At 38.3% G+C, this 22,537-nt stretch overlaps 1 protein-coding gene across 4 annotated transcripts in view; it reads left to right on the forward strand.

The window, feature by feature from the left end:
- The window catches only part of BCHE (butyrylcholinesterase), a 46,133-nt gene that overhangs the window by 11,718 nt on the left and 11,878 nt on the right, over positions 1-22,537 (forward strand). For 3 of the 4 annotated variants that reach the window (XM_069792800.1, XM_069792801.1, XM_009930812.2), the window contains exon 3: positions 15,795-15,961. In XM_069792800.1, the coding sequence (XP_069648901.1) occupies positions 15,795-15,961 (167 nt within the window). Of the gene's footprint in view, positions 1-15,794; positions 15,962-18,659; positions 18,814-22,537 lie in introns of those variants that run through there. The other variant, XM_069792802.1, reaches the window with a different exon arrangement.

Below are 22,537 nucleotides of genomic sequence, written 5' to 3' on the forward strand. Positions count from 1 at the left end.
CTCAAAAATATCCTTATGATTTATTTCAAGAGTAGATCTGAGTAATGAGTGGTACAGATTATGTGTTAGACTCTTGCAAAGATGCGCTGCACATGGAGAAAAATGCCATGCTCTGATTCACAGTGTTTAGAAGAGCATCACTCCAGTAATTAGTCTTGTCTTCTGTGAGACACGGAGCCAGTTCCTGCCCTTCCCAGCATGGCTGAAGTGCCTCTGCCCTCCAGTCCTGGGCATTCCCAGTCTCCCCAGTGTACTGGTAGCTGAAGTCTACTGGCAGCTGAACACTTGTATCTTCCAATGACCTTTTCACGTTAAAACTGGATTCAATGTACTGAGGGAGAAAGTGCGTAGGTAGGAATGTCCTGGCTGAACAGTGTGAAGTCAGTCTTGAGGTGGATACTGATGTCCGTTAAGGTGCAAAGAAAGATAACTATTACTAAACTGCCAATAAATTCCTAGGATTGGAAGACAAAAGCTTCCAGGTGCGCCAATTCCTTTTCCGTCACCTGAACTCCTCTGCTGTGTCATTATCACTACAATTTTTAATGCCTGAACTTTCAGTATCAAATAAGGTTGACCAAGTATCCCAGCCTTTCCTAGTGCTATTAGCATAATTCCATAAAATACTTTCTTTTTGCATGTATTTGAGCCTTGAAAGAACAACATTGTCATCACACCCTCAAAAGTCTCTGTTCTACCAGCCAGGGAAGAAAAAAGGTTATTACTGGTGCTGTCTGAATAAATCAAGTATAATAAAATATTGGGGTTATAGGAAAGAACAGATACCAAATCTCCTTGATTTATATTTTGATTTAAAATTCTTCCATTTACCCTGACCCAGGGTCTCCTCAGCTGATTCTTTTATTTAAGAATATCAGCAGCTGAATATCAATTAGTAGCCTTAAAATCATTTAATAAAATGCCAGACATCATCAAAATTAGGCAAGCAAAGAGAAGTGGCCAAACTGCATTCAGCAGAAAACCATGGTGTGATACCATATGGAAGGGGCTGGATCAGGCTCAGCATGGTTATGTTTGTCTATAGGTAAAGTTCTTTTTAACAATATTAAGTTAGTTTTCAGTGGCCTTCTCCTGAATGCTTTCTGGCACACTTTATTTTAAGTGATGTCCATGGTGGAAGAATTTAAATTTCTCTTTCTAAACACTTAAAATTCATTTCTCTGCTGCACTTTTGTTATTCTTCAGAAAGCTTTTGAAAGTAAGCAAGTGACACTAACAGGTACTATCAATCATAAGCAGCAGAATGCTCTGCTAACTCTAGTAAAAGGAAGTTTTATTTATCGTGAAAAAATATATGGCATCCCAAATAAGTGGTTGCTAGGTTATGCCTTTTGCATTACTTTAGTCATCAGATTTGGTAACTGTATTCTTTAGACATGAGTGACGTAAAGTGACAAGGAGACAGACAAATCAGATGAGATGAAAACTCAAACAAGAATGTAGTGGAACATACAAAGATAATATTTTTAAGGCTTTGTGAAAAATGTTTCGGATAAAAGGAAACTGGCAAAACTTGTCTCGCTGCCAGTTTTACAACCGCTGAAACAAATCTTTGCAGCTTTTTCTATAAAGTGAAGTCTTTGAAATATTTCCTCCTATGTTTTAGGGGAATTTGTGAGGCTTTGATTGTCCCACTAAAGCTCTGAAGCACTTTGCCTGGTTATTATTGCCTTTCCCTGATGTTCCACTGGTAGACATATAATAAATTTCAGTGCTTTTGTTACCAACTTATCACAACATGTTTATAGAGAGTCGTTTCAGAACTGTGAGAACAAAAACAACAGCCTCATATAGAGTCCAGACAGCAGATTGAACTGGGGACCTATATACTCTATGTATGGAAAGGAATGAATATACCGGGGAAAAAAAAAAAAGAAAATAAAAAACTCCAACCACTTTTAATTTTCTAATACTTCAGAAACTAGGAAGTTTTATGTACCACTAAGCCATTTCATGGTAAGAAATTTCCTGTGGGTTGTATTTCTTCCCGAGATGAGCCCATGTTCACAGGGACAGAGGCAGGTGCCTGGGTTGGAACCACTCAGCCGAGACGTGGTGCTGGTCCCCAGTGGGGCTTCAAACACACCAGAACTGTCGCTCAGTGGGACCAAGGGAGGTTTTCCCTGAGCCTGCTGCTTCTGGCACCTCACATTTATCTAGAATAAGTCATTTGTCATCTCAACTAGTGATTTGACTGGATCAGGTCAAGAATCCAGAAGAGAAGATTTCTGGGTGTGAGGTAAAAACTGAAGGAGTATAAATGAAGCATGAGAGGTTTCTAAAAATACAAAACCATACATGGAAAGGAAGATCTTCCCTTCCCATGTTAGGGAAAAACAAAGCTTTAATTTTGACCCAAAAGGGCACATGCATTCTCATACTCACTGTCTTTCACTGGAATCACCTCTGAGCCATGAACAATATTGCGGAAATCATAGCCATGAACAAAAATAAGGTCAAATTTTAGGAAACTTACTCCTATTTCTCCACCTTCACTTTTGGGTTTTAGGTTCTTAAAAATGACTCGTCATCTTTCCAGGGTCCATACATATTGTTATACTCAGAAGCAGTAATAGAAACATCTTTTTAGTAATCTACTTGGAAATAGTGCATCATGGAAAAAATCAGTAACTAGAGACGCGCATTTGGCAGTCGTCTCTCTCTTTCTGGCTTGCAAGCCGATAAGCTGTCATTGAATTTCAAAATTGAAAACAGGAGTATTAGATTCAGTCATCTTTTGAAAATAGGTCTGGGATACAAATTGTTTAGATTGGTTTAATATTATTACAAATATTGCAAAATTACAAGAAGTCTCGTTACTTTCCCTCTGTATAGCAAATGCAATTCCATCCATACAGATTTTATTCTCTACAACAGATGAGTCAAACTATTATTTTCAAACATGAGATGAGAACATCTATTAAGGAAATGTCTAAATATTTTAGGATTGAGTGAGACATAAAACTAAAACCTAACTATAATGCAAAGTTTTACCTTGAATATAACAGTGGCAATGCTTTCTAGAAACAGGTAAGCTCTAATACAGTCGTCAAAGGCTGCGGGATTAAAACCACCAGTGATAACGCACTGCCCTGCGATGGAGCGAGGTGAATTCCCTGTGTCTGCAGTTGGAGACACGCAAACATGCACGCACAGGCACAAGAAAAGAAATGGTAAAGTGGCTCTCTTTGAGGAGGGTTTTTGTAGAGCTATGCTGTCTTTAGCTGATCCTGTAAAAGAAAAGAGGGATATATCTGGGATTTGGCTCTACCTATTCTCATGACAGAGCCTGTACTGGACACAGTTCCCTGCTGTGCCAAGAACCCAGCAAAGAGCCTACACTGATACATTTTGGGGAAAGGAGAGAAATAAAGAGATACAGCTGTTCCAAGAGTTGAAATAAAATCGTGGTATGATTGCTACCTCAAATTTGGGAGTGGGAATAAGAAGCTTGGATGGAAATAGTCTAGGGTTTGATAGAAAGTACATGAGTAAGAAAGATGGGAAAACTAGACAGGGAAATGCTAACTGATGCACGATGCTAGGTGAACAAGAAAAGACAGAGAAGAGAGAAAGAACAAAAAGAAATGGAAAGATAAAAGAAGAAAATGTCTGAGAGACTTGCTAATCATTTTGCGGAGTGAAAGAGTCTGTGAACAGTGAAATGAAGGAAATGCATGCGTGAACTTATGAGTTATATGTAAGGCAGGTTCACGTATAAGAGCAAAACACTTCAGAGACAATCTAGGATCAAGGTTGCTTTCCTTATATCATAACTTTCGCAGGCATGTAAACACACAGTTGCAAAAGTCACTGTGAAATTCTAGTTAGTGTTCACCCACAGTTAATCCTCTTTTTAGGGGCACTCTTCTTCTGTGCTGCTTTTCTGCAGCTTAGTGCTTGTTTCATCATCAAAAGGCAGAAATTGAAGTTTAAAAGGTCTGCAAACCCCATTTTTCCGGGTGGTTCTGGAACACTAATCTGAAGTCCTACTGAGAAATTTCACACGAGGAACGGAAACCTTTCAGTACGCATTTTAATTTACTCCCCAATGCAAGAGATTGGCTTGTTTCAGGGAAGTGGCAAAGGGGAGAAAAGAGGAAATGAGGAGCAGCAGAGGTTACCTAACACCATATTTTTGAAGGTAGCTCAATATGGTGTTTAATTTTTTTTTCAATCAGCTGCAAGAGAAGTCAGTTGTGGGTAAATGTAGTCAGCAATTTAGTCACAGGATTTGTGAGATTCTGCCCCCACAAATGTAGAAGCTGCATAAGTAGAAATCAGGCATTTCATGCTTACAGTTAGTGATGTTACACAATTATATGCTAGCATAGATGTAAAATTAAAAGCTGCCATCGTCTGCTTTCTCAGACATCTCTGGCTGCCATCTGTGTTCTCTACCTTTCCTTGAGGGAACATAAGACAACTTCCTAATTTCATAAAATACAAACTCTAGAGTGTTGCCTCAAATTTACACCAGAGAGATCCTTTTTCTACTGGAACTGCTGTTCAGATACTGTGGTTTTTATTTTAACTAATGAAGTTTTAAATATCTGCCTCTTATGAATGTTATTCACCATGGTGTTCTCAAGGAGTAGCCTCCAAGTGAATTTTCTATACAACTGGATATGCTTAGAGGTTTAACAGTTGTTTTTTCCTAGTTATGAAGTAGTCTGCATACTATAATTTCCACAAAAGCCCTCTCAGTTTTGAAAGAGAAGGACTTTGAATAGGCTCAGATATCCTCTCCTCTTTACATACTATTTCTTCTAGAGAGCATGCCTTTCATGACTCTCAGTCCAAATGTCAGTATTTGGAGATCTCCCTTTTGGTGTAGTTCAAATCAGACTCAGAGGATGTTATAATGCTGGGACGTATTTGAATGTGTTTATCAAAGAAAGTTACATGTAACTTCCACTTGTAAATGCCAAACCTACAATGATTTTATAACAGAGATAAGAAAATAATCTTTTTTTATTATTATCTATTTTAAAATCTCTTTTGGGGGGGTTATGAACATTATAGCTTCTCATTTGCACTTCATTTACAATGAAGTATCAGTGGTTTCAGATGAAGTAATAACACATATACATGCTACTGAAAGCTACCTAATGGTTTCATTTATAGGACTGCTCAGATTGACCTAGATTACCTGGTAGCTGAAGTTTGTGACTCATGCTTTTCCTACCATTCACAGAAATAAAACAGTGGCAGTAATGGAAAATATCAAGAAAAATGCTACTGTGATGAAGTCCATCAGGACACAATGAATCTAGATGATTTTATTTGGTGCAGGGCTATGTAGAACATCCATCTTGAAAAGAAATCATGATTAGGGCAACTACAATTGAAAACAATTCTTAAATACTATATCCTAGTATAGTATCTACTACACAGTCTGTACTGAAAATTTGGTCTCTAGAGATAAGGAAAGCATTGAATCCATTTATCTAACAATTTCTGAGTGTCTGGGATGAACTCTATTAATGGAAGAGAAAGCGAGAGATGGAAACAGCAGTCATATAAACATGAGTACAGTATTCACTCTTTCTCACAACCAGCTGGGCTGACAAATTTTACCAAAGCCACTGAGAATTTAAAACACAGTATTAATAGTTCCATGGCAATGAAAACATTTTTCTCTCCCTTTACACACTCTCTTTAGGTTTGTCCCAGGGGGCAATTGTGGTTAAGGTACTATGTAAATTTGTGTTTTTCCAGGTCATGAGAAGGAGAAGCGAGGTTATAGAGGAGATAGGACAGTTTCAGAGGATGAGTAAAAGGACAAGTGCCACGTGCCTTCCTGTCTACTTATTCTTTTACTTACCTTCTATGGAAGTTACTTCCTCCTCCAAGGTCTCAATAGAGTTCAGGACCTCCTTCCATTTCCAAACAACCCTTTTCAACCTCTACAAGTAAGACTAAAAACTATAGTTTCATTTGATTTCTTGCTGCAGCCAAGAGTTTAAGAAAAAATAACAGCTTTGAAAAGTGGTCCTTGAAAGCTAAAATTGATGCCATACAAAAGGGCATAAGGATCTTACAAAATGCTCTACAGGAACATTAAAAAAAAAAAGGCAAAAATATTCCTTTAGAATAAAGGACTAAGCCATAGTGTTGCCTCTCTCATGTCTATTCAAAAGTGATGTAAATACAAACTGTGAATATTCACACTAGAACCTGGAGTCCTGGAGAAGGTGTGAAATCATCATTGTGAATGCTGTCCACAGGAGGGAAGCTTCTTTTGTAAACAGCTACAGGTATTTCTCCAGCTGGGACCTGATCCAAAGCTTTTGAAGTCAACCAATCTGTTCCATTTGTTTGGGTTTGGATCAGCCCCTAACTAGCAATGTGATTCACCTCAAGAAGTGCTGGACTGGTCTTCAAACACCATGCAAAATAATGCATCAGATGCAAGGCATGTTAAGCAGAAGGAATGTAATACGTTTGAAAATTCTTTACTGCTTTATCACAATACATAATCCAAACATGTAAATGACTACAACTATATGTTGTAGGTATGTTATATTAGACACTTGTCACATTCAGCTTAGTGTGACTGAGCATCACACCAAGTGATGAGTATTTCTTAAAACAAGACAGGATAAAACATATTCTTGGTGGTTTAAAATTATCTCCAGATTAATGTCAAAGTGTCTCCCATTTTCCTGAACTCAATTTAACTTCAAATCTTCTGTCTTCTTGAAGTCATAGCATTAAGCTAAAGATTATTCACTGGTTTGGGGTTGTTTGGTTTCATTTTGGTTTTTTTTCTTTTCCTCTTGCCAATCACTCTTCTCACTGTGGCAGCCTCCACCATCGCAGGCTCTATCCATTTTCAGAGCCTGCTTTATTTTCTTTGGCCAGAAATACAGGTCTGTAATGAGAAAGCTGTGAGATTCAGCATGGTCTCAGTCTCTTCTTTACACTTTCTTCCAAACTGTGCAGATCATGCATGTATTTGGGATGTACCGTCTGAGATACTGAGGGATCTGTGACTGTCAGGACCTTAGGGCTGTATATAGACTTGCTGAGACGACAGGAGACACAGGTCTGATGGTCCTCAGTCAGAGGGACCCAGAGGATATTGGGACAATGCTGTTTTCATTTAAATCAATGTGGATCTTTATTAATTAGAGCTAAATTTAGAGAAAGGTCTCGTCACGTTTAACTTTACCAGTTGCTCAGGAAAGGACATTTTAACTCACTTTGAAGTTTCTAGGGCTAGTGACTCTTAGACAGAATGGTGGGACTGCTGTTCCAGACCTTGTATGATGATCGCATCTCCTCATATCCTATAAAGATAGTGGAGTTTTGGGCAGGGGTTCCTGAAATAGCACCAGGCTTTGCTGGAACATTTTCACAGTAGAAGAGACCTACACGCAGGAGTGCCAGCGTGGGCCCAGGAGGTTAGAAATACACAGCCAGGGTCTGAAGGGCTCATTAGCTCTGGCTCGGCTGACCTGGCTCGTTATTACTGCTGATACCAGAGCAGACTCCAATCCAGGAGCCAGGGATTTGAGGCACTGAGTTCCTAAATGCATTGCAAGCATGCCGAAAGAGCTAAGGCAGAACATCCTGGATCTAAATTTCTCAAATACTCTACTATTTATGGCCAATACCTTAAGATCTACCTTGTCAGTACCTTATATATATCAGGAATTCACAAATAAGTACCAAAACATGCACAAGCAAGAATCATTCCAAATTGATTGGTGCTTCATGAGGCTGTTTTGAGCAGAACACAATAAGACCAAAAAAGAAGCAACAGCTTGTTGCTTCATTTCCTGAAACTGATATCAGTTGTAATAGTGCATACCATGATAATTTATAGTTTAAGGCATTTAAACACGCAATTGCTGTCACCAAGCTGGAATCTGGAAGAAATATCCTGAGCTATATTTAGCCTGTGAAGGTGTAAGAAAGCCTAGCTGCAAAGGTCCTTCTCCAATTTCTGTCAGTTAAAAAGTATGCCAGCTGGATCCTACAGGTTTCTTCAAGGATCAGCAGAAGAAATAATATTTACCGACGATATAACTTGCAAAGCAGTTTCCTTTTGCTGTGGCTGAGGGGCACTTTATAGTCACTAAAGTCGCACGTGGGATTTGTGAGTGAGAACTGAGCACAACAGAAGACAATGAACTTCTCGTAAACAGCTGCTTAAGAAAAGGGATTTGAAGGATTCAAATCTGCAACCTCTCTCAGACTTGTAGTCCTCAATCATATGAGTCCTTTCATTTATTACAGTGGGACTCTGAGTAAGGCTCAAATGTCCCAGAATCAGGACCAACGATTTTTGCATCTTATTAAAGAGCAAGTAAATAAGAAAGGTTTAATTACTACAGATTTCCAGAAACTGGTTACTATTTTCTTGCGAGAATTAAATTCTAATAAATAAAACAATGTTTTCAAGCACAACCAATTTTTTTTTTTTCTAAGTTCACCAGTTCTTCATAGTGCCACAGAAGCACAGGCCTGATACCTCGAGAATGCTGATGCCATGAGGCTGCAAGGAAGCTTAGTGTGTGAAACAGATAATCATGGGTGCTTTCCAGTCACCCAGTACTGCACAGGCTGACAATAGCCCTGTCTGTGTTGTCACCTTTCAGTATGGCAGGTTTTAGAGCTTGGGTATTATAAATGGCACCACTCACCCTTTTCAGCTAATAGATAAGGTAGCTGCTGTTTTTCCCATTAGGCTAAGAAGATGAAAACCTTAAGACAATATTTTAAAATAAAATATTAAGTGTGGCAGTCCATTTGTACGGAGGGTCCATCAGTTCAATAGACATTGATGGTTAGTGATCAGCTGATATTAAGGAATACTCTGAAGAGCTCTATCAATTAAATAAACACTAGCAAGGTAACTTGTTATGCAGTGTCACGTATAAAGAGCACCAACCGGTAGCAGTAGTGACATCAAAATTAATATATGTATTTGTGAAATGATAGCATGTCAGCTTTCCAATTCACTTATTTAGGGGTGGCACTTCCCCCCCTTGCTTGTTATTCCAAATGGACCAACTCATAAACTTTGGATAATGGACAGAAAAGTACCCTTGTCATCCTGTCTTTGCTTTTGCAGTTTCTAATAACAAAAAACCTCAGAGTGTACAGTTTAATGTAAAATATTTTGGCATAATGTAAAGATTTTATCCAAGAAGTACATCAAATCATTTTAGTAGGTGGTAGACAATTAGTTGACTTGGGAAAATGTTCTGGATAACTGTCTGAATTAAAAATAAACAAATAAATAAGTTCTCTATACTGAATCTTACATAGGTGGACCCAATTGATGGTGATATTGCATCAGATGCAATCTACGCAGCAAGAGCCTTTCAGATTTATACGGCTCTCAGTCTCTGAATGGAAAGATTATACAGTAATTATAGCTTCTGGGGATGTTTTTACAGTTAATTTTTTTTTTTACAGGTATTACAGGTATTTCTTCGCTCTTTCCCTTGCTAACTTTTCTAAGGAAAGTTTCCAGAACGGGTTCATTTTCATTGTTCCAATAGTTAGGACTGCTCCTTAGGTTAAGGACTTTGAGTCTTCAACCTCACAGCCCTCTCCGGTGTCTACTTAACAGTGAGTCATCTGAAGCTAATAGCCTGGTATGAAGAAACCGGCATTAAGCCAAATTGTTTGAGGGTTTGAGAAGATTCAACCAGTAGTTAACAGTAAAATCTGCTCTTCTTTTTAATAGGACTGGGCTGGAAAGTATCTGTTAAGCTCCCAGTCGTACCATCCAAGCAAAGCCTTACACAAACATGCACTGTCACCACACCATCATGCCCCTGGGGACCATGCCACCGCCCAAAATTGATATTAACCTGGCAGTTGTTGTGTTGTGACGAGAAAACGAACATAGGTATAAATATCATGCATCGTGGCCTTTAGAAATTATGTGAGACATCTGGATACGTTTGCCTGACTAATGCCGCAAACACTTCCCGCCCCTCTGCAGCAAGTGGTGCTCCGGAGGGCTGATGCTCCTCATCAGCTCTCCCGCTAATTAGGAGTGCCCTTCTGTCCAAGTGGAAAAGAGGGAAAACAACAAAATGTTTTCTTCCGGAGCGAGGGGGAGTTAAAAAAAAAAAAGGTTCATCCATTTGGATTAGATAAATAAATATATTTTGATTGGGCATGTTGTTCAGTGCCAGCATGATTAATGGTGTTCTACATGACACAACCACTAATAAAGCAATTGTAAAATTGAGATAACTTTTTAAGATACAAATCTTGTGGCCTTTCCTCAAAACATACACTATCCCTGTTGTGCCTCCTCTGAAGTCAACGGGATCACTCGTAGGTTGAGGCATCAGCAGGAAGGACTCAGGCTTCGGCCGTACCACAGAAAGAAGCACAAAAGGCTGGCATAGCCCAGCCCTTGGAGGAGCAAAGAGTTGGAGGGCAGAGCTTTGATGGGGACCCTTCACATGATGATGTTACTCAGGAGCCTTTACCATCCTATCATTTTTTAAACCTACCTGTAGTTTCATTAAAGCAAGCAGGCATGTTTACTTGTGGTGCAGGGACAGTTTAGTCTGTGCTATCAGTTATTAGTTTGGTATCTTTGTTTCTGTTGTAAACGACATAACTCCGCTTCCAACCCCTTACTCGCCAAGATCAACTGTTGATACTATAGCCCAGTTGATGCCTTCTGATCCTTTTGTTCATTTTTCCTTAATCTTGGATTCCTCTGCCCTGTGCTATCTTACTCCCTTTCACCTGGCAGAAAACGCAGATAGGATACAACACAACCCAAATTTACGATGCCACAGAAAAAGCAGTTCATCACGTATTTCTACAATCACAAACTCAAAGCACGTTGATAACTACGTTCACTCCTCTCGGGTTTTATAACTGTGCTGGGCTGCTGCACGAGTGTTTGCAGGGCTGCAAACCACACCGTGCTGCTGGTAGCCTTCGCATGGCTGCTCCAAAGCCACCTCAGGGACAACCGCGTGAGCTTCAGCAGTTCCCTTTCTTTGCAGCGTAGACACACGCAGAACCATCCCTCGCTTCCAGAGCTACCCCTGGGGTGAAACATTTACAGCATAGACACACACAGAACCGTCCCTCACTTCCAGAGCTACCCCTGGGGTGAAACATCTACAGCATGCTTCTTATTTGATGCCGAGCTGACTATTTCCGTAATTCTTAAAGGTTTTGTAATGCAACTGTAGAAAATGTGCAAGAGACGGGTTATTGTTGCTGTTGCATTCGTTCTGAGGCCGTTCCCCCTCTCCTTATCTTGTGCCCATGGTAACACACTGTAAAATGCCATCCCGTGAAAAACAGCTGATTGCCAGTACTGCCTGACAGCTACAAGGAATCATGAAAGCTAATAAAAATGATTCACATTCACTCTCTCCTCCCTTTAAACCAGCTGTTTAAAGGAAAAGAGGGCCAAATTGAAAATGAGCATCAGCAGTTACAACCCCGGGTGAAGTCAATAAAGTCGCACCTAGGAGGAACAGCTCTCCATTTGATTTCAATTCTTACTGCACAGGGGAAGCAGAGGGTGCAGCGGCATTATCATAACTTTTCATTAATCTCAGTGGGCAACCCGTTCAGCTAACGAGACCCATGCCAGCAGAACGCCAGCCTGACGATAACCTGCAGAAGGCAGCGAGGAAGAAATTGCCTTACTGCGTACTTCGTGTCTGCGACTTGGTGGGGTTGCTGCTACCCTGATGAGAGCAGGAGGGAGGAAGGCTGTGCACAGAGAGGCCACCTTCCCGCTGCTCCGCACAACTGGGAGCAATGGGAAACCCTCTACAGGGTGAACCGTAGGCAAATGAGCTTGCCGAGCTCTTCTCGGAGCAGGTCGGAGGGAAGCCAGCTGCAACTAAAGAGACAATCAAGAGCAATAACACACTGCTCAGGTGGAATTAGTGTATGCTTCCTCTCAGGGAGCAATATCTCTATGAACAGCTCCAGCCAGGCAGAACAAATGTTTGTCTGTCTGGAGGAAGGGGCTACCAGGGACTGCAGGTAAAATTGTGTTTCAGCCTGTGGAATCTCTCAGTGAGTTTGGGTTGGTACAATCAATCTGTGTTAGACAGCTAAAATGATGTGGCTTTTGTTTTTCTTTTCCTCTGGAGAAACACACAACATGTTAACCTGATCCATTTACAAAGAGAGCAGCTAAATAGGAATATAGTGAAAGCTTGGGACAATCTAAGCTGGCATGTGGTATCGTTAGTGTTTACAACACTCATTAGGAAAGTAAATGATGCCTAAAACCATTTTCAGAAGACATATCAGAAAAAGTTTTTCTTTGTGGACTATATCAAAATATGACTTAACAGTACAAAAGAACCTCCTTGTTAAATGGTGATACCACAGCAGAGTGAAAACTATTCAGAGCTCACTTACAAAAATAAAGTGAATATTTTACAGGTACTTTATATCATGAATGCTTACCACAAAAACCAGTTAGAAGATGAATGACTTTTTTGTGTATGTGTATGATAAACTATCTGTAAAAGTAACGCTACGTGAATATTAATAAATATGTGGTGAACTAGTATCGTATTTCAGGCTATATTGGTCATATTAATGAAAATGGTAATGTATGTATGTTTATTATGATTAACAGAACTGTGTTCAGGTTGTTGCATTTTCCGCCTGAATCAAATTAACTTTCTTTCTAAAGTTGTTGAAGATGAACATTGAATATACAGAAATGATCAGTGAAGAAGCTCCTCCAAAACCCTCTTCACTCCTATGTCAAATCTAGTATGCTTACTATAAATGAGACTTGAGAACTAAATGTTATTGCCAGTTTTGGACATACAATACCCAAAGGGGGAAGAAACTGATCTTAGTAACAATGAGTAATACCAAGCAACTTCCACTGAGCACAAGATTAAATAAGGTTCATGAACTTCAGTGAGAGCACATATATGTATAGGGGTAGAACACAAGAGCAGCTTTACTGGAGATTGAGCCCACAAAGATACTCTGTTTTCGAGTTAATGAGAAAATAAGTTTGGCTGCCTTAAAGACATGCCTTAATGAAATAATTAACTATAAATGAGCTGCTGTACCACTATCAGGGAATAGCAAGAGTCCAGCCTATAACTTCAGGGCATATGCAAATTAAAAAATAGCTGAAATAATGAAATAAAATTCTGTTTACACCAAAGTTTAAACACAGGTGGTTTGTTTGGTTTTTTGGTTTGGTTCCCCCCCCCCTTTGCATTTCTCCTCTGGGAGCAATTCAAATAATTGTATTTCTTAATTGCCACAGGACTTGTTCCTGCAAACATTAAAAAGTGTGTAGAAAAGTAGCTAGCTTCCTTCTAAAATATTCCATGAAGCAGCTCACTTTTTCTCCAAACAAAATGAAGGTCTTTCCTGACTAGAGCTTATAGGTATGGAGAGAGGTCTAAGAAGGGTGATTAGAGTTTGACAAGGTAGATGCACAAGATAAAGGTCCGTCCTGAAGATGTGTGGCCCAAGCCCTTTCAGGACATGCCTTTGGGCCCCACTGACAGCACTGAGGTGGGCAAAACTAGAATCTGCTGAAGAAGACATGACTGAGTAATACTAGAAGATGAAAGAACAGATGTTTGAGGAATTGACAAAAGATGATAGGATGGACGTTTCCATGGAAATTTTGAGCTTTGTTTCAGTAGAAGCAAGTTCCTACAATCTATCAGCAAAGATTGTCCATCCGAACATAGATGGACAGAGACAAGGTTGTGCAGTGTATTGGATTCCTTTCTGTTCAGTAAAGATATTCTCACAATGCTTTTCATTTTCTCTATGAATGTTATTGAACTTTGAGTTTGGTGCAAAGAACAGGGAATTTTACAGCTTATTCTGGGCACTGCAATTCTCATCATGAAGTTATTAGCAAGAAGGAATGAACAGGGATTGTGACAGAACAACGAGGTTATATTCATAACTTGTTCTTCCCAGTTAAAAGTTATACTCCTGTAATCTCTCTGTTTTGCTGTAACTGGGAGCTATTTTTTAACTTGGGAAATTTTCAATAATGGAGCTAAGAAGGAAATTACTGGACATTTCTTTGAACATTAAGCTTCCTAGAAATGCAGAGAGAATGTCATAATCAGCAGGTTCATGTATTTCAAAATGCTGTGTTCATCTGACAGTTCTTTCAATCATTTTTAGTAAAATACATCTGTAGCCATTGTGTAATCCCCCCCCCACCTGTAAATTATAATGTGGAATGTCATGATTTATTTCATAGCATAAAAGCTGTTAAATGAATACTGACAGCATCATTAGCGTTCTGATCTTGAACTGAAGTGCAAGTCAGCTCTGCTTAAGTCATCATTCTCATGAGCCACAAACAAACTTGCAGTTAAAAAGGGTGCCATAGGTTAATCAGAGCTGAATTAGTAAAGAAAAATTAGTAAAGAAGTGAGCAATTCAGGAAACGACATGCTGAATCTCTTACTCTAACATCATTTCTGTAGGCAGCCAATGCCAAAGACTCCAGAATACTAAAACATGGGCCGAAAACTTGATTCATTCCGAATGAACTAAGACATATCGATATTATTTCAGCAGCTGAATCTTGTGCTCTGACTGCTCCCACCTACACCCGGTACCTCATTCCCACTCTTGGCAAGCAGAACTCAGGTCGGCTTCGCACACCCCAGACTCCTCTCTAACCGATGCCTTCTGGGAAGAGTCCTGGAGAAAAGTAGAGATAACCAAATTAAGTTAGCTAATAGTGTTCTTGATTTACCCCATCAAGTATCATCAAATACTGTTGTTCTGCCCCTAAACCCCAGATTCGTTGATATCAGCTTCTAGAAAAGAAAATGAGTCCTTCTGCTTGCACTGCAATAAGATGTTTAATTTGTATGCTTAACCTCTTCTGAGCGAACAGTGATTTGTGACTGTTTAAAGTATAAATCTACTTCTTTTTCTAAGAATCATATTCTGTCTCATTTGTTCCTTAATGCAATGCTCCACATTTTGTTGTTCTTCTACACTCTTAAACCAATTATTTTTTTCTCTAGTCATATAGATACTACATATTGTCCTTTTCGGAGGCAAAAACCTGGATGCCTGTCCCTAGAACCTTATGAATTCTGTTGTATTATAAATATTTACCGCTACTATTTTAATACTAACAGCTGTGATCTTTTAATGTGCAGAGCATGTTTTATAAAGAGCCAGGTGCTCTGTACCTCTTCCCAGGTTCCAAAAGATTTGAGATTGTTCCTATTTGGCACTCTGCTAACAGGGCTCAACATACTTCATGGAAGAACGGTTCCTTCCTAATGAGGAATAATTGTTTTCTCTCCCAATACAGCTCTCAACCAAAGTTTAGACATTATTTGTACCTCCAATTGCATTTTTATCTGAGCTACTTAGTCCAACCTATTTGTCTCTCTGAAGGGATCAGCAATATTCAAACAAAAACATAAACCATGCAACCTCCCCAGCTGGTTGGTTTGTTCTTAAATCATCCATAATAATTTACAGCTGTAAGAATCTCCAAATTCAACAGGTGTAGTTTGTGTATGGTTGTTTATTAACTTTTTTCTCTTAGGTGAACCCAGAACACCCCAAAAGGGGAATATAAATAATTTTCTTTTTTGTCAAATGAAGTTAAATCAAATTTACCTTCCTTTTTTCCCATTACTTACAAAAGTATACTTCAGTAATTCCAAACTAACATACTTAAGCTGAAATAACCATTAAATAAAAAACAAATAAAGCTTTACTGATGTGCTGAGGTAATTTCTCATTCCAAATGAAATGTTTCTTTTCTCATTTAGAACTCCAAATGGGACCCTGATTAATGGAACAAGATGGCCAGTCTTCACTAGTACTGAACAAAAATATTTGACATTAAATACCAACACATCAGAGATACTGACAAAATTACGTGCTCAGCAGTGTCGATTCTGGAATATTTTTTTTCCCAAAGTCCTGGAAATGACAGGTAAAAATGCTTTTATAGAGGCTTTTATGTAACTTTTATACAAGGATCGTTTCCTTGATATTAACGTAATACTCGAGTTTAAATCTTTTCATTTATCTTACGTCCTTATTTGAATTTCCATGAGATGTTCAGATGTTGGATGAGACCGTCCATGCCGAGGTGAGGCTGTACCCTGTAACGTGCCCTGTGCTTCTGGCCATGGGCTCACCACCCTGTAGCACCCTGTTATGTACGAGGACAAACCCCGGGGACAGGCCAAGGCCCAGGATTGACGCGATACGGAGCTTCTCTGCCCCAAAGCGCAGATGCAGCCACAACACGAGACGTTTTAGAGTGCTGCAAATCTCTGCTCTCGAGCTGCCCCTGCGAGGGTCTCGGCACTGCCAGGCTCTGCAGTTCTGGGGTACCGGCAAGAGCACGAAAGACGTTGCTAAAGGGGAGGCTTGCGCTGGGGTTTCTAGAGGCTCTAGATGTTCTGTTGGAACTTTATGTACCTAAGGTGCATTGTGGGATGTTATATTGGGATTATATTATCTATTATTTATGGAATTTATATTAGCAGGCAACTAATCCACAGAGGATATTAAGTGCATCTCTGCTGCCAAGAGGGGATTCTGTTCTACATCTCACATGAGAGCACCTTCTGTTTTATTTCTAGAGTGTCAGTCATTGATGACAAGCCAGAGACTTCAGGATTTGCCTATGCAAATTAGAACTGATTTGTGCCTGACCCTGTATACAATAAGTTGATGAGATTTCACTACCTAGAAAAGTATAACAGGTTCAGTTGAACACAAAGGACTCAGATTTTCTTTAGAAGCTCGATGCCACTGTTTTTGCAAAGCCCACCAAACAAACCAAGCCTCTGTGCTTCTGGAGTTTGAAAGGAATTGGTTTTATAAAGTGATTTTGCAGCTCTGGAACAGCATTCTGCAGTTTGATGGGGGGAAGTCACATTTCAAAAATAAGATACACTTTTTAAATGTTAATTAGTAATTTACCAGCTTTCTGTAAGATTCAGTTTGAACGTTACTCTTAAAAATACGTAAACCTTCATGGTGCACAGATGATTCTTTCTGAAAGAATTTATTCCTTCCTCATTTGAGCCTATAAGTGTATTGTGGCTCAACTTTCATCTCCTCTCAATTCAATAGATGTTTTTCAATTAAATCAAGACAAGAAAAAATCAGTAGGTAAAATGAATAATTTATAAAGCATACTCTGTTTTTAAAATCATAGTATACCAAATTATGGATAGATTTAGGGAGGTTTCTCAAATTCTGGCAAGTCCTTTATGCTGTGCCAGAAGAACTGAACTATTTTACATATTTCTTTAACCTGGCTGTGAACCCCCATTGAGTACTGTGCATCACCAAATGCTCTGTGGCGGAGCAGAAGAGAGCGCATCACCAGACATAGTTCAACATATCTTGGCAGGACAGCAGAGTTGCTTTGCACGGTCTTGTGGTGTGAAGGATGACAAAGCAACACTCTGGATCTGCCAGGAGACATAAATACACCACTGTGCCATATTCAGTAATTTAAAACATAAATTTACATAATTTAATTAAAAGAAATTCCTGAGCATATCCTTAGCAAAAAAGAAAGAATGATTGTGCCTGGATCCTAATATAGAAATGAGACAAGAGTACTGTCAAGAAGGAGTGCTGCTTTGTCATGCATCTACATCTAGAGTATTGCTTTGTCATGCATCTACATCTATCAGTCCTTGAAATATTGTAACAGAAATACTATGAGTTTATATTTATGTTCCCTATACAGTCTCATACAATTCTGACAAAGAAACCTTTAAGATTCTGTTTATAAACATGATATAATACTTTATATTGTAATAATTCTCTTCACTGAAAATATTATTTTGCATTCCTATCTCCTTTTAGGCTCAAAGGACAGTGCACGCCATAAATACATGTATTTCCTCATTTTCTGAGGCTCTATCTTTTGTATTATTTCTTCCACTGAAATATTCTTATAAAAAGAAGGTTGCTTTAATATGATATGATATAAGATGACAGAGAACAAGAAAGAAATGTTATGTTATCATTATTGCAAGTTATAGTTCAAGTAGGATTCAGATAGACAAAGTGGAATTACATCAGTTAGAACCTGAAGAGCACGATCAAACCGATTTATTTTGCAGAAATTGCAAGGGGATTTCTCATTGTGCCAAGTGGTCAGAATTTGGCATGGATGTGCTTGGTAACAAACCACAACAGGCTGGGTAATACAGGTTCCTTGAGGCAGTTAAATATACGAGAGAGGGAAATATTTAGTCCCTGTCATCATTATGGTTAGATATTTTCCATTTTCCTCAAGCAACAAAATCTGGTATGTTAAAAAAAAAAAAATCATGGTTATGGATGGAGAAAACTAATAAGAAAAAAAATAAGCATAAGTTTGTATGATTTTGGAAGATTTCTCATGTCTTACCTTTCAATTTCAATATATAAAAGTATAATTGAAGACATGAGTCAAAATGTGTCATTTTGTGTCTAGCTTGGTAATAATCACTAGCCAGGTAAACTAGACCTAGACATGCCTTACGTGGGCTCTCAGTTCCAACTAGATAATTACTGTACAGATTTCAACTCTACTGCAAAGGCACCGAGAATACCCTCCATTCCCACTCACCCCAAGACAAGCTGGGAGCATTCAGCATTTAATATTTTATTTGAAGGCGTGAGCACTGGGACAATCACCAGAACTTTTTCTGATGACTGCTTCTAAAAGAAACACACCAGAGGGACAGTAAACAGCAAATTACTCTTAAGTAGCTTTTAGAGCAATTGTATGTTAGTTATAAAAGCACCTATGTTAGACTCCACCTCCTTAACACAATCTTTAAGGCATCTAGAGCCCTAACTATATATATATATATATATACACACACACGTGCCTATTTCCTCTTGGTTATAGAGAGCTGCAAGCAGTCAACCTTTCCATTTATTGTTCCATTACTACTTTAGTGTGCCTGATACATATTTTTCTATTTTATTTAATATCACTGCATCATGTATCATCTATAGAGAAATCAAACATCAAAGTAGCTAATATAAATACATTCTATTTTAAAACAACCCTAAAAAGATTTTGAATGTGGAGACAGAGAGAATTTCAACCAACCTCTTGACCAGTGAATAACCAAAATAATTTTATTTGCTATGATCCTCCAAACAGTTTCTGGATTCTATAGAGCTAAATACTCAGGGTAGTAAGACTATTAAAAATGTGACCAATTAGAAAATTTATCATCAGAATTAGTTTTCAATTTCCATAGAGCTAGATGCTGCACTCATTATGCATGCAGAAAAGTGAACGAGTCAAAAGTAACCTCACCAATACCACTGCACGTACTGACAGAGTAAGATGGTACTTACTGCACCTATGGGCAATAAGCTATGTGCCTTAACAACCTGATTTCATTCTAACTCCAGTACCTTGCATCCCAGGTCACAGGAGAGATAACAGCCCTTACAGTATTTATTTCATCTCCCAGAGAGCTGTATTGACTTTTGGAAGAAGAACATTTAAAAAAAAAAAAAAATCTGAAGTCCTTAAAAATACATACAAACCCAAATACACTGTTGTGGGTAGAAAAAGCACTGATGTTCAGAGTGTGTGATTAAAGAACATTAGAGATACTGAAGTATAGATACTATTTGTTTTCTCCTTTCTGAACATTTGTGTAGAAGCTATCACCATGAGAATCTACAGCATAGATAACTTGTAGCATTTATCAGACTAATGAATCAAGCAGTTTGCGGGTACTTGCATTTATAAGCTGTTGAGGACAGAAAAACTAATTCCAACTTGTCATCCCTTATTAATTATACTATATCATAACAGCTATATGGCATTTGTCCTGATCTTAATGTTAATACCACAAAAATACATTTAAAATTAGCACTTTATTGGCACATCTAGCAGTTCAACAAAAGATGGTATGGAGATAAATTTAACTTTGCTGTAATGCTATTAATGTAAGGGCTGTATGCCTGTATGGAAAGGAAAGAAATGCCAGCTGCCTGTGCTGAAAGTGCTGAAAAATAAATTAAAAAAAAAAAATTTTTTTTTTTCTCTCTGTTACACTGGGCACCTCTCTGATCACTGAGGTATGATTCATTGCCTACTGAAATCTCCCCTTTTCTCCTTGTAAACATCACTGGGCTTTGCATTAGGTTAGCTGGTAAAGTTTGGGATTGCCTAAATGACTGCATACAGCAAAATAACCTCACTATATTATTAGCTGACTTCCATAGCATTGCAGCACATTGTAGTAACCCACTGCTCTCAGCTGTAATTATCGGTCAAGTGGAATTCTCTAATCTTCTTTTTTTTTTTTGCCTTCTAGCTGTCAGCTCATCTAAGTCATGGGTGGTTGCTTCAAAGAGATTGATGATGTTGCTGATAATGGGATGCATTGACTTGTGACTTCAATTTGGATCTTATCACTGAAAAAAGCAAACAAATGGGAATCCAAGTTCTTATTTCAGTGTTTTCCTTCCCCCTTTTGTCTTTTAGATTCATTATGGTGGCTATTCTGAATTTCTTGTTGTCTGCTTTCTCTAGATGACTCACTTCACCATAATCTTGAAGAAGCACTGAAATGCCTCATAATTTATACTCTAGAACAGTGACTTTTAGTTGAAGTTGTGTGTATGGTAGAGGTATTCCATTTTCTAAAGTCTTTGGGCAGACTTCTAAAGTCTTTGGGCAGACTTCAAACACATCTAAACCTGAATAATTAATGAAGGAACAGGTTTTTTTAAATTCATAAGTGAAGGCTTTGCTTGGATAAATAAAACTGGATACTCATAATCAAGAATAAGGCAAGAAATACAGTTAAGACATTTTTCTCCAAATAGTACTAGTACTGGTTCATACACTAAATTACCAATCCATTTGACATATGTGGAAAATTTGGCTTTACCTGAGACCCTGGCTACATCTTTAAATTAAGAAACATGCAAAAGCAAGTCAGGAAAGTAAAGTGTTGTGCATGTCTTCTCCCCATAGTTCTGTGAGTCATATCTGCATAGCTTAGTAATCAAAACATGGTTTTATTGTTACCAGCATTTACAAATCCTCTTTGAGTTAATGACAACTGCGGCCTGCAGAAAAAAAAAATTAAAATTATCTGAACTTTTCTTGATCTCGATGTAACCAAGCTTATTTGCATCTTTAACTGAGGGAGAGGAGTATGGTTAATTTTTTTAAATATTTTTCCTATATTTGTTCTTCACAATTTCCCTTTTGACTACAAGCAGAAGTACAGAACCTCCCCAAGAAAAAAAGTATCTTGGTTTTATTTCTGGTCTCACTGAAACCAAGAAGTAATGTAAATCTCATTTCAAAGTATCATTAAATTGCCATCTGGATTTCCAGACCAAAAAGGTTTGGAAACGTTGAGCTAAACTGCAGATAAGCAACCAAATTACTGGATGCTTCTCCAAAGTAAATCTCCAAATCTGTTAACTCTCTTTCCAGAATATTTTCTCTATTGATGTGCAAAACACAAAAGTATTTCATTTTCACATAACCAGTTAAACTTGCAGTGCTGACAGATCATAAAAAAGGGGAAAAGGGTGTATTTATGGAGGGAAAGGGCCTATGCTCTACTGCAGCAGAAGAACATAAAGCCAAAAGAGCATAAAGAAACCATGTAACTGTTATCTCATGAACACAGTTACCAAATTTTTTTGGAAGCAAGCTATGTCAATATGGGACACTGAGATAATTAGGTCCAGAATGAATAAAGGCATCCATAGATCACAAATGGTTTCTAAACTTTAAGAAGTCTACAACTGATCCAAAATAATAAGCCACAGTATGCGATACAGCCTACATACATTACCTTTCCTTTAGTTGTTGTATGGGTTGTTCCTGCAAGGTCACTGCATTTCTCCCTAGTGTTAATTACCTTTTGGGACTGGAGGAAGTAATCCCTGTCCGTAAAATACTCTGGGAACCTTGTAAAATGATACATTTTTATTACTAGTGTCATCCTCACCCTCTGCTCTGATGTCTATAACAAATTTGGCTATAAATATTGCCTTGGGACACAGGATTAGTCGGCAAATTCTTTATAGGCTAGAATGAAAAAGAAAAGAGGAGATGGTTTCATGTTGACATAGTGCACATTTTACAGTATCTTTCTCCAAACTTGTTCCCCTTACACATTAAACTTGTGGATTTATTCCTCAGTAGGGTGAAATCCTGGCCATCCATTGAAATCCATTGAAACTAATGACAATACCCTTGTTGCCTTGAACAAAGCTGTGATTTCACTGTATCTTTACAAGCACCTATCTCAGTTTGCATATCGTAGTCTTCAGGGTGTGTAAGTTTCACTGTAGCGTATACTGAACCAAACTAATATTTTGAGGCTTTAAAAAAAAAAAAAAGGTAGCTTTAAAATGAAGAACTTGTACAGAAGCATTATCCCGAAGCAACAAGCCCATACATAAGCATATTTATTACCCTGCGGTGTGCCAGAATGATATCTTTGCAGTACTTTCTTCCTGATTTAAAGATAAAGTGTTAATCACTGAATTT

The sequence above is a fragment of the Haliaeetus albicilla genome, chromosome 9 (assembly GCF_947461875.1).
Source record: "Haliaeetus albicilla chromosome 9, bHalAlb1.1, whole genome shotgun sequence".
Lineage (NCBI taxonomy): Eukaryota > Metazoa > Chordata > Aves > Accipitriformes > Accipitridae > Haliaeetus > Haliaeetus albicilla.